Source organism: Neoarius graeffei, chromosome 2, assembly GCF_027579695.1.
Source record: "Neoarius graeffei isolate fNeoGra1 chromosome 2, fNeoGra1.pri, whole genome shotgun sequence".
Classification (NCBI taxonomy): Eukaryota; Metazoa; Chordata; class Actinopteri; order Siluriformes; family Ariidae; genus Neoarius; species Neoarius graeffei.
Window position 1 is genome coordinate 7,498,420 of NC_083570.1, and position 14,870 is coordinate 7,513,289.

The window sequence follows — 14,870 nt, forward strand, 5'->3', positions numbered from 1 at the left end:
AATTGAAAAATTGTATTACGTAGACCTAAAACTGAGCTTCGCCTATTTCAAAGCCCACCAGCCGCCACTGGATTGGATGTAGACTAGTGGACGGAGATAGTACATAGAATGCGCTGCATCAAAGTCCTTCTAAGGCTGTAGAAGTGTCTCTGGCTGCATTCTCACACAGAACATTCGTGCGAAATGTTTTTAAACATCTGATAAAAACCCGCCGAACTAACATCAAACCCGACCAATCTGGCAACACTGGTTTACTTGGCAACAGGATGTATCTGAATTCTGATTGGTTGTTGTATCTTAATTCTGATTGGCTGTTGTACAGAGAAAAGTTTTCACTGCAACCGAACTGCTGTTTTCGTGACCACGCCCCCAGCGCGGATATTCATGTTCACATTGTTCAGTTTGTTTTTCTCTTTTATTTTAGATTTCTGTCATCTGACTCTGGATCCCAACACGGCACATCGTCGCCTCATTCTGTCTGAGAAGAACAGAGCGGTGAGAGTCAGTGGGAGAGAGCAGCGTTACTCTGATCATCCAGAGAGATTTGATTCCTGCAGGCAGGTGTTGTGTAAGGAGAGTGTGTGTGGACGCTGTTACTGGGAGGTGGAGTGGAGCGGTGCTGATGTGTTCATATCAGTCTCATATAAAGACATCAGCAGGAAAGGAGAGGGTGATGAGTGTCTGTTTGGATTCAACAATCAGTCCTGGAGTCTGTACTGTTCTTCTTCTTCTCTCTCTTTCTATCACAACAACATTATGACTGATCTCAGAGTTCCATCAGCCTCCAGAATAGGAGTGTATGTGGATCACAGTGCAGGAACTCTGTCCTTCTACAGCGTCTCTGACACGATGAAGCTCCTCCACAGAGTCCACACCACATTCACTCAGACTCTATACGCTGGGTTTGGGGTTTATGGTTCTACAGTGAGATTGTGTGATCCAGAATAAAAGTGTGTCGTGTTTTCTGTAAAATTCCTGCATGTTGCCACGTTGTTGCTCAGTCGTCTGTTTCACTAGAACACAATCCAGCTGCACAAAAACACTCATTTTAATATTTAAATTAAAACAGATGAATAATTTAAAATAATTAAAAAGGAAATGTTAAAAATTAACTGTCAGACAAGAAACTCGTCAAATTTAAAAAGAAAATGATCTCATGACCTTCGCATTATAAAGTTGTGTTTGTTTCATATTATTCCACAAGGTTAAGTACGCTCGCATTTGTGGACATAAAATAATTTTGGTGAAATTGGGCAGCCTTGTCTGAGCCCACGTAACATCTTAAATTTTGGTGTCATTAAAGGGTTAAGGGAGATATAACTATAAATCACACACATCACATTATCTCTAGCCGCTTTATCCTTCTACAGGGTCGCAGGCAAGCTGGAGCCTATCCCAGCTGACTACGGGCGAAAGGCGGGGTACACCCTGGACAAGTCGCCAGGTCATCACAGGGCTGACACATAGACACAGACAACCATTCACACTCACATTCACGCCTACGGTCAATTTAGAGTCACCAGTTAACCTAACCTGCATGTCTTTGGACTGTGGGGGAAACCGGAGCACCCGGAGGAAACCCACGCGGACACGGGGAGAACATGCAAACTCCGCACAGAAAGGCCCTCGCCGGCCCCGGGGCTCGAACCCAGGACCTTCTTGCTGTGAGGCAACAGCGCTAACCACTACACCACCGTGCCGCCATAACTATAAATATCATTGCGAAATATTTTAATAACCTTGCAGAGCCCATTTCCAAATCCAAGAGTTTTGAGTTATATAAACAAAATCATGCTCCACAGTGTCGAATGCTTTGAAAAAGTCTAGAAATAAAACGAGACTGATTGATTACCAATCAATTATTCAATCACATCCAGAATCAGTCGGACGTGGTTTTGAATATATTTTCCCTTCATGAAGGCTGATTGATATTCGTCTACAAGTTTTACAAGTCCACGCTTTAGACGATTAGCAGATACTAAGGCAAGTAATTTATAATCATTGCATAGTAAGGTTATAGGTCTCCAATTGTCTAGCACCAAGAAGTCTTTTTTGGGTTTGGGTAGCAAGGTTATTAAGCCTGTCTTCATAGTCAGGGATAAACATTCTTTGTGAATGCATTCTAAAAATGCTCTATATAATTTTTTTTTTAGATATCCACCCAAAAGTATTTTAAAAATTCAGATGTTAAGCCATCGATTCCTGGTGACTTACCATTTTTCATTTGTTTTAATGCAATTTCAATTTCTGTTATAGTTCGTTCCTCATCAAGTGTATGTTTGTCTTCATCCAGTTTTTTGATGTCATCATTGATGGGATAAAATAAGACATCACATTCTGATTTATTAAATTTAAGTGACAATAAATGAGCCAAATTTCATCCTGTACTCATTTCTGATCTATTATATGATTGGTTATAAGCTTACTCATTTTTCTTAGTTTGTCTTTGTTTTTCAAGTCTGAAGAAATACGAACTTTTTTTCACCCTGTTCGATCCATCCAGCCCTTGATCGAGTGGAAGCTCCATTTGCGTACATTTCTTCTAGTTGAGACTGCAGTGAGTTCTGAAATGTTTTCTAAGGATAGTTGTGTGTTATTTACTAATGTATTAATTTTACATGATCTTCAGTTCTTAAATTACATACAAATTCATGTAAAATGACAGTAATTATATATGTAGCCTGGTATATTAAAGTTTTTCCATACTAACAATATTAACACTTCTCTGTAATTAAGGTAATTTTTTTATATTCAGATGTAATTATACATTCAACCTGTAATTAAATGTGGCTTTTTATATAAAGGTTTGTCCATACTAACAACCTAACGTTTTTCTCTGTAATAAGGTAAAGATTAGTTTTATATCCGTATATTTGTACATTCAAACTAATTAAATATGTAGCTCATTATATAAAGGTTTACATGTACAGCTTGTCCATACTGATGTTTTTCTCTGTAATGTTAAGGTAAATCTTATTCACAATCTTGTTCACTAGTACTTGTATGGTATGTATAAAAGTGCTGGTGTAGACATACTTTAATATTCAAACTAATTCTGGATATGCCGCCAGTGAATCTGACAAAAATAAAATGAGGAAAGGCAAAGTCAGGAAAAAGGATTGCAATAGTCCAGGCAGGAAGTAGCAACAACGATTAGCTTCTTGCTGTTGAATGTTTTATTCAAACATTCATCAATGCATTTACACTTAATAAGGGCATCATGAACCCCCAGAGTGCTCTTTTGAATGAAGGGCCTCCAAATTGAAGCTTCAATTTGTGTGTGCCAAATAGGCCTAACACATGAACAAGTCTGATGCACCTTATATCCAATAACATGCCAGCTGCAGAGTGAGACACTGAGAACAGAAATCTTCAATCTCTTGCAAGTAAAAAAATAAGAATCAAGAAACAATATATAGAAAAAGACTGTGCTTACAAAAAGTTTGCCTCAAATGAATCAACACTCTTCAATAACATTCATCAACTTATTTCAATGCACTGTTCTACTTGAAAACCTTTGGTCCTGGCATTCACATGGACACGTGTTTGTTCGGTGAGGTAGTGATCTCACCCTTTTACTCTGTCCATTCAAAATTGGCAATTTTGGAAGTGAGGCTCAGCACCCTTGGGTTGACAGCATACTGGCGTCCCTTTGCTTTTTGCTCGACTTTGGTCCCTTGATTTGGGTTGATTCTGAAGATGCATCTGTTGGAAAAACATTGAACACAAACCATTCAGAGAAAACTAATGTTGGCATTAAAGCCAGTGAAACAGCATCTTTAGATGCAAAGTTAATACGTTTTCACAAAGCTACACTATGCAATTTCCAATCATTAGAGGGGGTTGAGAGTAGAAATGCACTGAGACTCCTAACTTGAGCAGTATGTATACGTACCGCATGTCTCAGAGCCTGTGAATATTCTCATTCAGCCAGGTCATAGTTATCACGAGGAATTTTAATTGAACACAACTGGACTTGGTTATATATGTCTTTGAAGACGTTTCATTTAGGACTAGTCCTAGTCTAGTCCAGCCTAGTCAGACGAGCATGAACTGACGAAGAGGTGAAACGTCTTCAAAGACATAACCACGTCTAGTTGCATTCAATTAAATTTCCTTGAGATACGCATGTCAGAGTTATGAGCTGGGGAGGAGTTGCCAGGTTTGAATGCTGTGTGTTTACAAACAGCAACTGGCAAATTCTACATTATCTACCTGTAAAGCAGCGTGTGCATGCATTCTGAAAGTGTACCTCTGCAAGAACTCCAGAGTAGCGGCAAGTTCCACTGGGTAGTCAATGTTGTGCAGGTAATATGAGCAGAACATCTGGAATGCTTAGTGAAGCTGTTCGTTGACTATGACCTGGTCCACAGCAACCATGAACATCTTTGCAGTGAGTGGGCTATTACCTGAAAACAGTGCGAGTATTATTACCATAGCCAGTAAATAGTTTGCTACATGTATATGGATCCCTAATGGTTAAGTAAGCCAGGAGCTGTGTTCCACACACTGCAAAACAAACTGTGCCAAGTGTAAAAAAATAAAAATAAAAGTAAAATGATTTCTCCAGCTCTAAACATGTTTTGCAGTGTACGGTACACTCCTCCATATGTGTAAACAAAGATATTAAAATGTCATTTTTTGGCACACCTACCACAACGCAGGGTGTCCATGGTAGCTTGGTGGTGTCCACATCAGTCACAATTGCGGGGTCATCGACATTTACTAACATCTTGTCTTCCTGCTCTTTAAAATGGACAAGAAGCATCAGGACAGCTGCACAAGTTTCAATCACCTCCTGCCAGGGCTTGGTTCAGAATAGTGCCTGCTCTGCTGGACGGCTCAGTTTGAATAAACTGAAAATACTGCAGGATTCTTCTGAACTTGGTGGCTGTGGACTCTTCAAAGCTGTCATCAATCTGGACACCTGTTAGTTCTCTGAAATGAAGCCTCATTCCAATTTCCTGGCAGAGGAAAGGCCATTCCTTAAGGATCTCTTCAGTTTCCTTCAGTCCTGACAGTATGTCTCTCCTCTGTGAGGGAAATGTCTCAACCATCAGCCTTTCTATTTTCTTTGCATCTTTGTCTTTGAACATCCTCATTAGTTCTTGTTTTTGCTTATCTTTTGTTTCACCAGCAGGAAGCTCTGGGTCAGGATTAATACAGCCAAATGCATCTTTGCATGCTTTTTTTTTTTGCATTGTCAGGAGTGTCACTTTCAGAAAGCCTTTTCTGGGCAGGAGCTTGGAGTCATCTATAGTTATCAATCCGAGATATGAACTGTTCCACAAGTGAGTCATGCCCAGTGCTGACAACCTGGCCCTCAATCTCATCTCAGAAGGATTTTGGGTAGTGAATTACCATTTTCCTTGCAATTTCAGTGATGTGCCTCTTTCCAGGTTTCTTGCATACAGTCAATATTTCAGCAGCGACAATCCTAATAATCTCCCTTCTCTCTGCTGCAGTCGGTCTCTTCTCAGTATCCAACACCATTCTTGTATTTGAGGACATCTTATTCCAGGGTATTCCAAAGCTGTAATGCCAACTACTATCTTTTCTGGCTAAAAGTGAGGAGCCACTCTCTGAAGTAGTAGGGGAGGCTTGACTTCTCATGGCTGTGACTGAGACTGGGCTCCTTGTGGCAGTGGACTTCGGCGTGGTGTCGATATCATCAGTGTCACACAAATGATTCTTCACCAGTGCTCGCCTCTTCAATTTCACTGGTAAGTTATGAGGAGGAATCATCCTCTCTCATCACTGAGGGTGAACCTGAATTAACAAAAAGACACATTCATGTCAGTTAATATCATTCATATATAGTTTTCACTTATTGTTCTGACCAGTGAGTCAATCCTTACCTTGTAGTATCTAATCTAGTAGTAAGTACACTGTAAACCAGAGGTCTTCAATCCTATCCACAAAGGGCCAGGGTGGCTGAAGGCTTTCATTCCAACCATGCAGGAGCTACACCTGATTTCATTTGTTTAATCATTTCACCCTCATCTCCAGTCAACAATCAAGTGAGCCTCCAATTTGACTGTAATAAAAGCCTGCAGCTACACCAGCCCTTTGCGGATAGGATTGAAGACCCCTGCTGTAAACCATCACTCTTGGTAGGCTAATGTTATAAGTCGAGGGAGTTGACAATGACTCAACAAAGACTACACAGAAAACAGGACCCAAACACAAATGAAGGGGATGAGGAACAGGTGGAGAGAGGGAGGAGAAGGTCAGGTGATGGGAGTCAGGAGAACACCGATAGGTGAAGAAACACTAGGAGGTAGAGAAGGACAAACCTGACAACAGGACACAGGTGAAGCAGATGCAGGCAATCACACAGGTGGGAAAAAAGGACAAAGACAGGAAGTAAATATGAAACAGAACACAAGGGGGCAACTACTACAAAATAAAACATGAAACAGAACACACAAAAACCACAACCATAACACTAGTATCCACACACCCTTGTAAATTCATCTTCACAAAATGTAAAGTTTGGATGGATGTTTTCATTTAATGATTAATTCTCTTCTCTGCATTGCTGGAGATAAAACCTATGTTACCATTAATAATAGTGGAGCACTCTGCCGCCTCTTATTTTGTTCTATTTTGTTATTCTCATACAGGACAATATTGCATCCTTTAACATTAATTAATTAATGCAGTTTTAAAATAAAGAGGATGCAGACCATTTATCTCATTCATCTTAATTGCCGTTAAGTTTCATATTGGGTTTTCATGGAAAAAGGACACCAGTGATTAGTTTGGCACAAAATTTAGTGGCAACTGAGACTTTTCTATTCTTTCAATTAACTCTCTCTTATGAATCAAATCGACACCCAAGTATCATCACAGCATCCATAATAACCATATCTTCCCAGGCCTACTAATTAACAGTCATTTTTAACAACCTTGATTTTCATCTTTTTCACCATCTTGGTATAAAATTTAAAGCCCTAATGGGCACTTTAGTCTTCCAAATCGTGATTCTTTTCCCCCCCATTAAAGTGCACAACAATCTAAGGTGCATGCTACGCACAAACTGTATACACCAAAAAAAAAAAAAAAAAAACAGCAAAACCCTTGGTAAATATCTGAAAGATGTCATACTTGTTGCTTATAACTGTATACTATATACGAAAATGTGAATATTTATCAGCTGCTCACAGCTATTGTTTTACTTACGTTTAATGCAGGCCAGAACCTTTCTGATTTCTATTGGCTTCAGAGAGGGATTTCTACTGGTTGCAAGGTCATCTGCCTCCAAATACTTCAGGTCCTCAGCTGAACAGACTCCAATATTTTTGATAACCTCCACTACTCGCTGTATAGAATCCTCTTGGCTGAAGACAGAACTGAGGGATGAGGTTAGGTCGCTCACCCATTCATCCATGACTACAAGAGGGGATAAAGACAGAAAACGGTCCAACTATTTTCGTTAGCTTCCTGGATACCTGAAGAATAATTTTCGTTCAGTTTAGTTCACCCCTACTGATCAACAACACTGTGTTTAAGAGATATTACTTTATGTCCATTCAGACTGTACAGAGGCAATGGATAGAAATCCAGGCAGTGTTCTGCACTTACGCACTGCATATCCTCAGCTGCTTGTTTGACTTCATAGAGTCCATACGCCGACAAATACAATGAAGTGTATGGTGTCACCAGAAAGCAAACCTTTTTGTCATCTTTAATCAAAATGAGCTCAATCTGACCAAACTTGATCGACTCATCAGACTCACATTTTAGGCAGAGAAAATATCCTTTTTTGTAAAGGGTGCCTTTAAAGTCAACCTCGGTGGACAGAGAATCCGGTTCTGGAAACGTGTGCTTCGACTGCATTGTGCACTGCATCACTGTACAGGTGAGCATGATATGGAGTTGAGTTTTTTTATTTCAACACTGGTGCAAAAAAGGAGTTTGAGCAGAGGGTTGTTTGGAGGAGTTGGTGCTGGTTTGTGAGTGACTGGCATATATTCTTAAAGTTTTGAACCCTCCTTATGCACCTCTTGAAGTACGAGTGTTTACTCTCAAATCTCATTGTCCATAGCTGTATAAGGGGGCCCAGTTTGAGGATCAATGATGCATAATGGAGAAGATAGTGGTGCTTGGGTTTTAGATGGTCAGAAGGAAACATTGCTTTTCTACTTTCCAGATATTCAACCACAACAATGTTGAGGTAAGCTACCTGGGCAGTGGTGATCTTGGGTGCACACACTAGTTCCACAAGTTCTTTCAAAGTGATCACGAGTTGCCACACTGGGTCACAAGGATCAACTTTGTCACCAATAATGACAGGCAGGAGTCTAAGGAGACACCAGTTCTCAGCTGCTTGGCCACCTACTGTTTTGGCCTTTTCATTCACCTGACAAGGAGATGAGCTGGAATCTGAGTCCTTGTAGGCAAATTGTGTGATTCTCCTGTTCAACTGAGAGTATGTGAGCCAATGTTTGACTTTTATGAAGTAGCACAGGTAAATGGCTAAGTCATAGGCTACAACTCCCTCAAACAAGTCATGCCCTATGCATGGAGGAAGGCCTGGCTGACATACATGGAAATATTTCAGAGTGTTGAAGATGGAGTCACAATATATGCCTTTGACATGATTCACATCACTCTCCTGCAATAACTGCACTGCTTCTATGTAGTTATCAACTGTTCGTACAGGAAAGCTCTGATTCACACTTTCAAGTTGGTCTCTTTGTACCTCACAATACCTGCAGAAGTACTTGGAGGTGCTGAAATTCTGAGTGTAGCCACCAATGCAGTGTGACCCCAAATTGTCACCTGCAATAGATATTATGGTTGCTCGAACCACACGACCAGAGGGTGTCACGAGTCCACGTTCTTCAAGTTGTCTCAGGTCTGACAACAATCTCGAAAACACTCTGTCCTGACCAAAGGATCTAAAGTCTGTCTCTTTGCACAACAGTACTAACTGCATATTGTCAATACTGGAACGATGGAATGGCTTAAAGTCAGTGAGTGTGAAGTATACTCCGACAAGTTTGTTTTCTCCTGGATGACCCAAGTGGGTTCACAACTTCAAACGCATCCTGATACAAAATCAGTTTCAGGACTACGTCACCTGCTTGTAGAGACAAGTCTTTGGATTTGAAGACAGAGCCATCACAAATATCACTTAAGATAATATCAGAACCAGGACGATTTTGAGACTCCACACACTCTTCCCACACAACAGGATCTTTTAGAATGGCTCTTAAAGTGTCATGCAAGGGTATGTATTGTGCATAACAGTCTCTTCTATGTTCATTGGTGCCCAGGTAAACATTTTCTGGGTGCACATAGGCAAAGTTCCTCTCAAAATACTGCCTCCTGGTATGTTCAGTGGAGAGATGAGAGCTACATGCAGCATGCAAATCAGTTTCCTGGAGACTCTGAAAAACTGAATCAAGCTCAGCATCTGACATGTTACTATTAGCTCTAAGTGTCTCTTTAATCTTGTCTTTTGTGTACTGATGACAAATGGCATTCAGGCCATTAATTTCTTCAACAATCATTTGAATAGTTGACGATGGAACCAGGTACTTTGCCTGGAGCTGCATGTAAAACAGGCACAGATTCCTCATGTACAATGAACTAATATCAATATCTTCTGTAACCTGAGATTGATTTTTACTGAGGTCCATTCCAGTTTCAGTTTCGTTGGACTCAATCTGAGAGGACACAGATGGCTCGGATTATGTGACTCTAGGACTTGCATCAGTTTCATGTCTATGCGTTCTTGCAACATGTGATGTAAACGATGACTTTACTTTAAAAGCCTTGATACAGTTGCGGAATGGGCAATGTATTAACTAGGGATGAGCGAGTACAGCATTATCTGTATCTGTTAACCGAATTATCTGTATCCGGAGTGGGCGGGGCCTAACCCGGAAGTGGGTCTGGATGTCTTGAAACGGGCGGGGCTTTAACCAGTATGTTATTTTAAGCATGCAATTGTGATCAGAAATTGTTATATTTATGATTGATTAGAAAATTATTTACAGGACAGCATCAGCATTGAGCTTCAGATCAATGGTTTTGATCAAGATAGTAAACGAACCATTTACAGAACAAGTTTTGCAACAATGAATACAACACATGCCGAGCACCGTGTTGTTGTCTTTTCCCCATTCAGTGGATCCCCTGGCTGGATAACTGTTGCATGCTGGGAAGCCCCGCCTCTGACAGAGAGCCGCGCGAGATGACAGAAAACAGTGCAGTGTTTTATTCAGTCATTGGGTCAAACTAATACTCTGGAGACTTCCCTAGGGAGATGGACAGCACGGAAATGCCAAAACCACGGTGGAAAAATTACCGAGTCATTTTCATTTACCGTACGATAAGTCGGTATATCAAATATCACGACAGGCCTACACACTTCACATCAATATATTTTGTGAAATAAACCCAACATGTTCACATTGTTCAGTTTGTTTTTCTCTTTTATTTTAGATTTCTGTTATCTGACTCTGGATCCCAACACGGCACATCGTCTCCTCATTCTGTCTGAGAAGAACAGAGCGGTGAGAGTCAGTGAGAGAGAGCAGCGTTACTCTGATCATCCAGAGAGATTTGATTCCTGGTGGCAGGTGTTGTGTAAGGAGAGTGTGTGTGGAAGCTGTTACTGGGAGGTGGAGTGGAGCCGTGCTGCTGTGTCCATCTACTAGGAAGTCTGTCTAGTCCTTCATCCTTCACCATATTCCAGTCCCCTCCCGATATTATATTTCCAGTTACATATTTAATTTTAAACTGCAAAATAACTTCTCTAATCTCTGTAAGAAGGGTTCTGTTTTGTGCTATGTTAGCGTCCATAAACATTTCCTAAAATTAGTGTAGAATTGTCTATTTGGAGTACGCATATTACCCAATGGCCATTGTTACTACTTTTGGTGGCAATTATTTTCCCCAGTGAGATATTGAGTAAAATTGCAACGCCTGCTGATCTTGATGTACCATGTGGGGAAAAAAAATTGCCTCCCCATTGAGTTGTCCAAAACTTTGTCTGATTCCTTTGAATGGGTTTCCTGAAGTAGTGAATGGGCTACTGAGCAACACAGAGCGATCAGGATGCGCTCTCTCTCTCAGGGAGCTGATGTCACCTGGTCACATGACCTGGGTTTTCCCCTAAAGTTTAGGGGAAAACCCAGGTCACATGCTTCAGACAATTTCATTAGTTCAATTAGTTTAAAAGAAGACAGTTTAATTAGTTTAAATGAAAACAGTTTAATTAGTTATGTTTCAAAATCTGCAGCTATATAAGAGCCACACATCCACACAGAGCTTCAGAGCGACACAAACCTTCACAGCGAGTAACAGCGAGTTTCCAGCGATCATCAGCAACTTATCAGCAATTCATCAGCGGCTATCAGCGGTTTAATCTTCTCCTTCCGAGTAAGTCACCTTGTACTAACTGAGTGATTTGTATTTTTTTAAGTTTTAATAATCTACTAACACGACACACACTAATCGCATGACTGTCTGATATTTTGCAGTTTACGAAAATATTTCAGCATGAAAGTCGAGGTGACCACAGCGGTGAACTTCATCACCGGATTACTGAGAGGAAGAGGACCTCTGTCCGAAAAACACCTCCAACACTTCAGCCGTTCTCTGGAAGAGGCGTTAGGAGGTGAGATTAAACACCACATTACACACCTGTGACTTCTGACAAAAGGATCCACATCATATTTAGTCTTTATTCGATCTACTTATTTTTCATTTTCACTGAAATACCTTTACAATTATACCGACTCCTTGCTGTGGTCTGAGAAAAAGGGAAAGCTTATTAGTGTGGCATTCAGTTAAAGTCAGTGATGTATAAAGACCTAGATTTAATGGCGGACAGATTTTTATCTCGGGAGCATTAACACTGCCCAGAAATGCTGCCTTTCTCGAGAGCCTCATCCCAAGTGAATGATAGTCATGATATTCTAATAACAAATCTATTCTTAAAACAATCTGCGAGTTGAACAGAGTTTTTAAAAGTCTGTTTTCTTTGGTTCCAGAGCATTATGAGCACCACTGGTTCCCTGCCGCACCGTTCAGAGGTTCGGGATATCGATGCATCAGAATCAATCGCAGGATGGAGCCGCTAGTAGGGAAGGCTGCTTACACCAGTGGTCTCAGCATGGAGCAGGTTCGCGCCCTCTTACCGTGTGAGCTGACAGTGTGGGTCGACCCCTACGAAGTGTCCTACCGGATCGGGGAGAACGGGTCCATAGGTGTGCTGTAGGAGTCCACACCACTGCCGCTGGAGACTCATCTCAACTCTGTGATGACCGTCTCCAGCTAATCTCTCAGCACATCTGGCCCACATCTGTTTGACATTTTAAACGATGATTTTAATGACTGGTCTCGCTGCACGTTTTGGTTCAGTTCCTTATTTTAACGCCTGTAAATTTAATTTTTATTTCATTTGTAAATATTTTGATTTATTATTTTATTACTTGTAAATATTTTGATAATTTTATTTGTAAATATTAAGATTTTTATTATTCGTAAATATTTAGATGATATTGTTTTTAGTAAATATTTTTATTAAAGATGATTAAATAAATATATTTTGATTAAAGATGATGCTTCAGTTTTTTTTCATAGTGTTTGTTTTACATTTGCATGATGCGTAATACAGTTTATAAATACAGTAAGTGCACATTTTCGGTGTAACTGTAGCCCATTTGTTGTTGTATAATTTCTGACCCCTCTCTCCCACATCCATCAGTGGAAAGGGTCCATCAGAGGGCCACACTGATCCACTCCTACCAGTGACAGATCCACTGCCTTATCAGTGTTGCTGCTATGAGAATGGTCACCCAGCCAAACAAGTTAACAAGCAGATTATTAAACTACAGAGACTTAAATTACTCGCACAAATGTCAGTAGCCCTTCAAACGCCCAAATGTGATGTGCATACAGTTTGAAAGGGCGAACTGTTCGACCATAACCGCCTCAACAACTGTTCAAGCTGCCTCACTGTCCGCCTCCTCTGTTCTCACTGGCCGCGCGCGAGCGGAGCAGCAATGGACAGAGAAGCGGCAGCTCAGCGCGCGCAGCCGCCCCGGATTACAGGAACACCGGGAGATTGCTGTGGAGTTTTTGTACCGCCGTTGTTTTAAACTTCTAACAGGACTGGATTATTATTATTATTATTTTAAAAGGGCAACATTTAATTCGAGGCAAAAAGGGCAGGGGCTCAAGCACCCCTAAAGCCCTGTGTGTGCACGTGCTTGGTTGTGTATTAATTTTATCAATCAGATCCTTTTGTTCTTGTTTCCTTATCCGTGAAAGTGTTTGACCCATGACAACTGCTATTTGTTTGACCTTAAACCATTCCCACACGTTAGGATCTATATGATTGTAGTCAGCAGTGAATTTCAGTTATTTCAACAGGTAAAAAAGGACTAAGCGGCTACAATCTATCAAATATCTATTAAAGTTATGACTGTTTGATGCAGATAAAAGCTGCTCTAGACTTTGACTATAAACTGCGATATACAGCTTTAAGACGCTGTTTATCTACTTTAGAAGTTTGTGCCTTTTTGAAATGGACACTATTTGTGCTGGAATTTATGGACAGCAACGTTTGTCTGGTTGATTTTTATTCGACTAATTTAACATGAATTCGTTGTTCACAGTGTAGAATTATCAGGGGAAAAATAGGGTGCGATACTGAGTTCATTCTTTTCAAATGTTACCCATCAACAATACTGGAAATGCCTAATGGATGTGAATTATCACAAAGAATGATGCATGCACTGATGGCTGGCTTGTTTAAATTGCTCGCAAACTCGCTTTATAAGCAGCTTCAATAAACATTTATATTCTAATATGCGCAGTAGTTAGAAAAGTTCCCGGCGGCGGCGAGTTGACACAGTGCTGTCATATACACTTGGCTTTGTTTCTTCCCTTCTGAGCGTCGGTCAGGCTCTCTCTGGAGGGCGGAGCCACATCTGGCGCGTCTTCCGGTTGGCTGTCGGCGCTGTCTGGCAGCGTCACGTGCGGGGGAAGGGGCGGTCAAAACAATCGGTAAACTTGTGGATGGGTAAAGCTTGAATTCAGATGACGAAATAAAAAGTTATGAGTGGGTTAGCATTTATAAATTCCAATGTAGATTAAAATAATGTCTATCTATTGTGTTGCATTGAACTGGAATAGCCCTTTATGTGCTGTTCAGCACAGTGAAAATGACAGCGCCATGAAAACCTAAAAGATGTGCAGATTCTGGAATGCGAGTAAAATATTGATGCGTTTGATATTTTGCTTAAATTAAGTGAAGTCAACTCACCTTTGTTTATATAGTGCTTTACACATAATGCAGTATATAGTGTGTGACAGCAGGGGCGATTCTAGCATCTGATATTTGGGGGTGCTTAGCCCCCAGAGCTGACAGAGGCACCTGGCTTGAACGACAGTGTTTCCACGTTTATTCCGCATTTAGACTAGACTTAACTAGACAAGAAGACTAGACTTATGCAATGTTTTAACAGAAGCTGACCCAATAAACTATGATATCTACACATTTACGACCACTGACAAATATTTACGTTATATTTTTAACTAAACAAGACCTACTACTGCATTTGTAATGTTGGAGCTATTCATTTTGAACAGTGGTAATTGTTAATTAATGTGTTATTGTGTATTGTGTAATAATAGTGTGTATTATTATGATTTTACATTAGTTTACATTAGTTTATATTTTTTGTTATATTTGTTATATTTTGGTCGTGTTCTTTTGATAGTCATTTGTTTAATTGTTTGCTTCGTGCATGTACGTTTCAGTGTCTGTTTTGATTAATTTGCTAATTATTATGATGTTATTTATGATAAATATATAAATATAAATATATAAATGATAAGCAAAC

The 14,870-nt window shown here is 40.3% G+C and overlaps 3 protein-coding genes across 4 annotated transcripts in view; all 3 read left to right on the top strand.

Annotated features, from left to right (window-relative positions):
* Positions 1-2,369, top strand: part of LOC132878998 (tripartite motif-containing protein 16-like) — a 10,308-nt gene extending 7,939 nt beyond the window's left edge. Inside the window, exon 6 of the mRNA XM_060913698.1 lies at positions 425-2,369. Coding sequence (XP_060769681.1) covers positions 425-948 — 524 coding nt within the window. The 3' untranslated portion in view covers positions 949-2,369. The remainder of the gene's footprint in view (positions 1-424) is intronic.
* The window catches only part of LOC132877956 (tripartite motif-containing protein 16-like), a 471,908-nt gene that overhangs the window by 281,760 nt on the left and 175,278 nt on the right, over positions 1-14,870 (top strand). The gene's annotated exons all lie outside the window — the stretch shown is intronic.
* LOC132871730 (protein BTG2-like) lies at positions 11,518-12,365 on the top strand. The gene is made up of 2 exons (XM_060906186.1): positions 11,518-11,635; positions 12,012-12,365. Exons 1-2 carry the CDS (start codon positions 11,518-11,520, stop codon positions 12,236-12,238), a joined length of 345 nt encoding a protein of 114 aa, XP_060762169.1. The 3' UTR covers positions 12,239-12,365.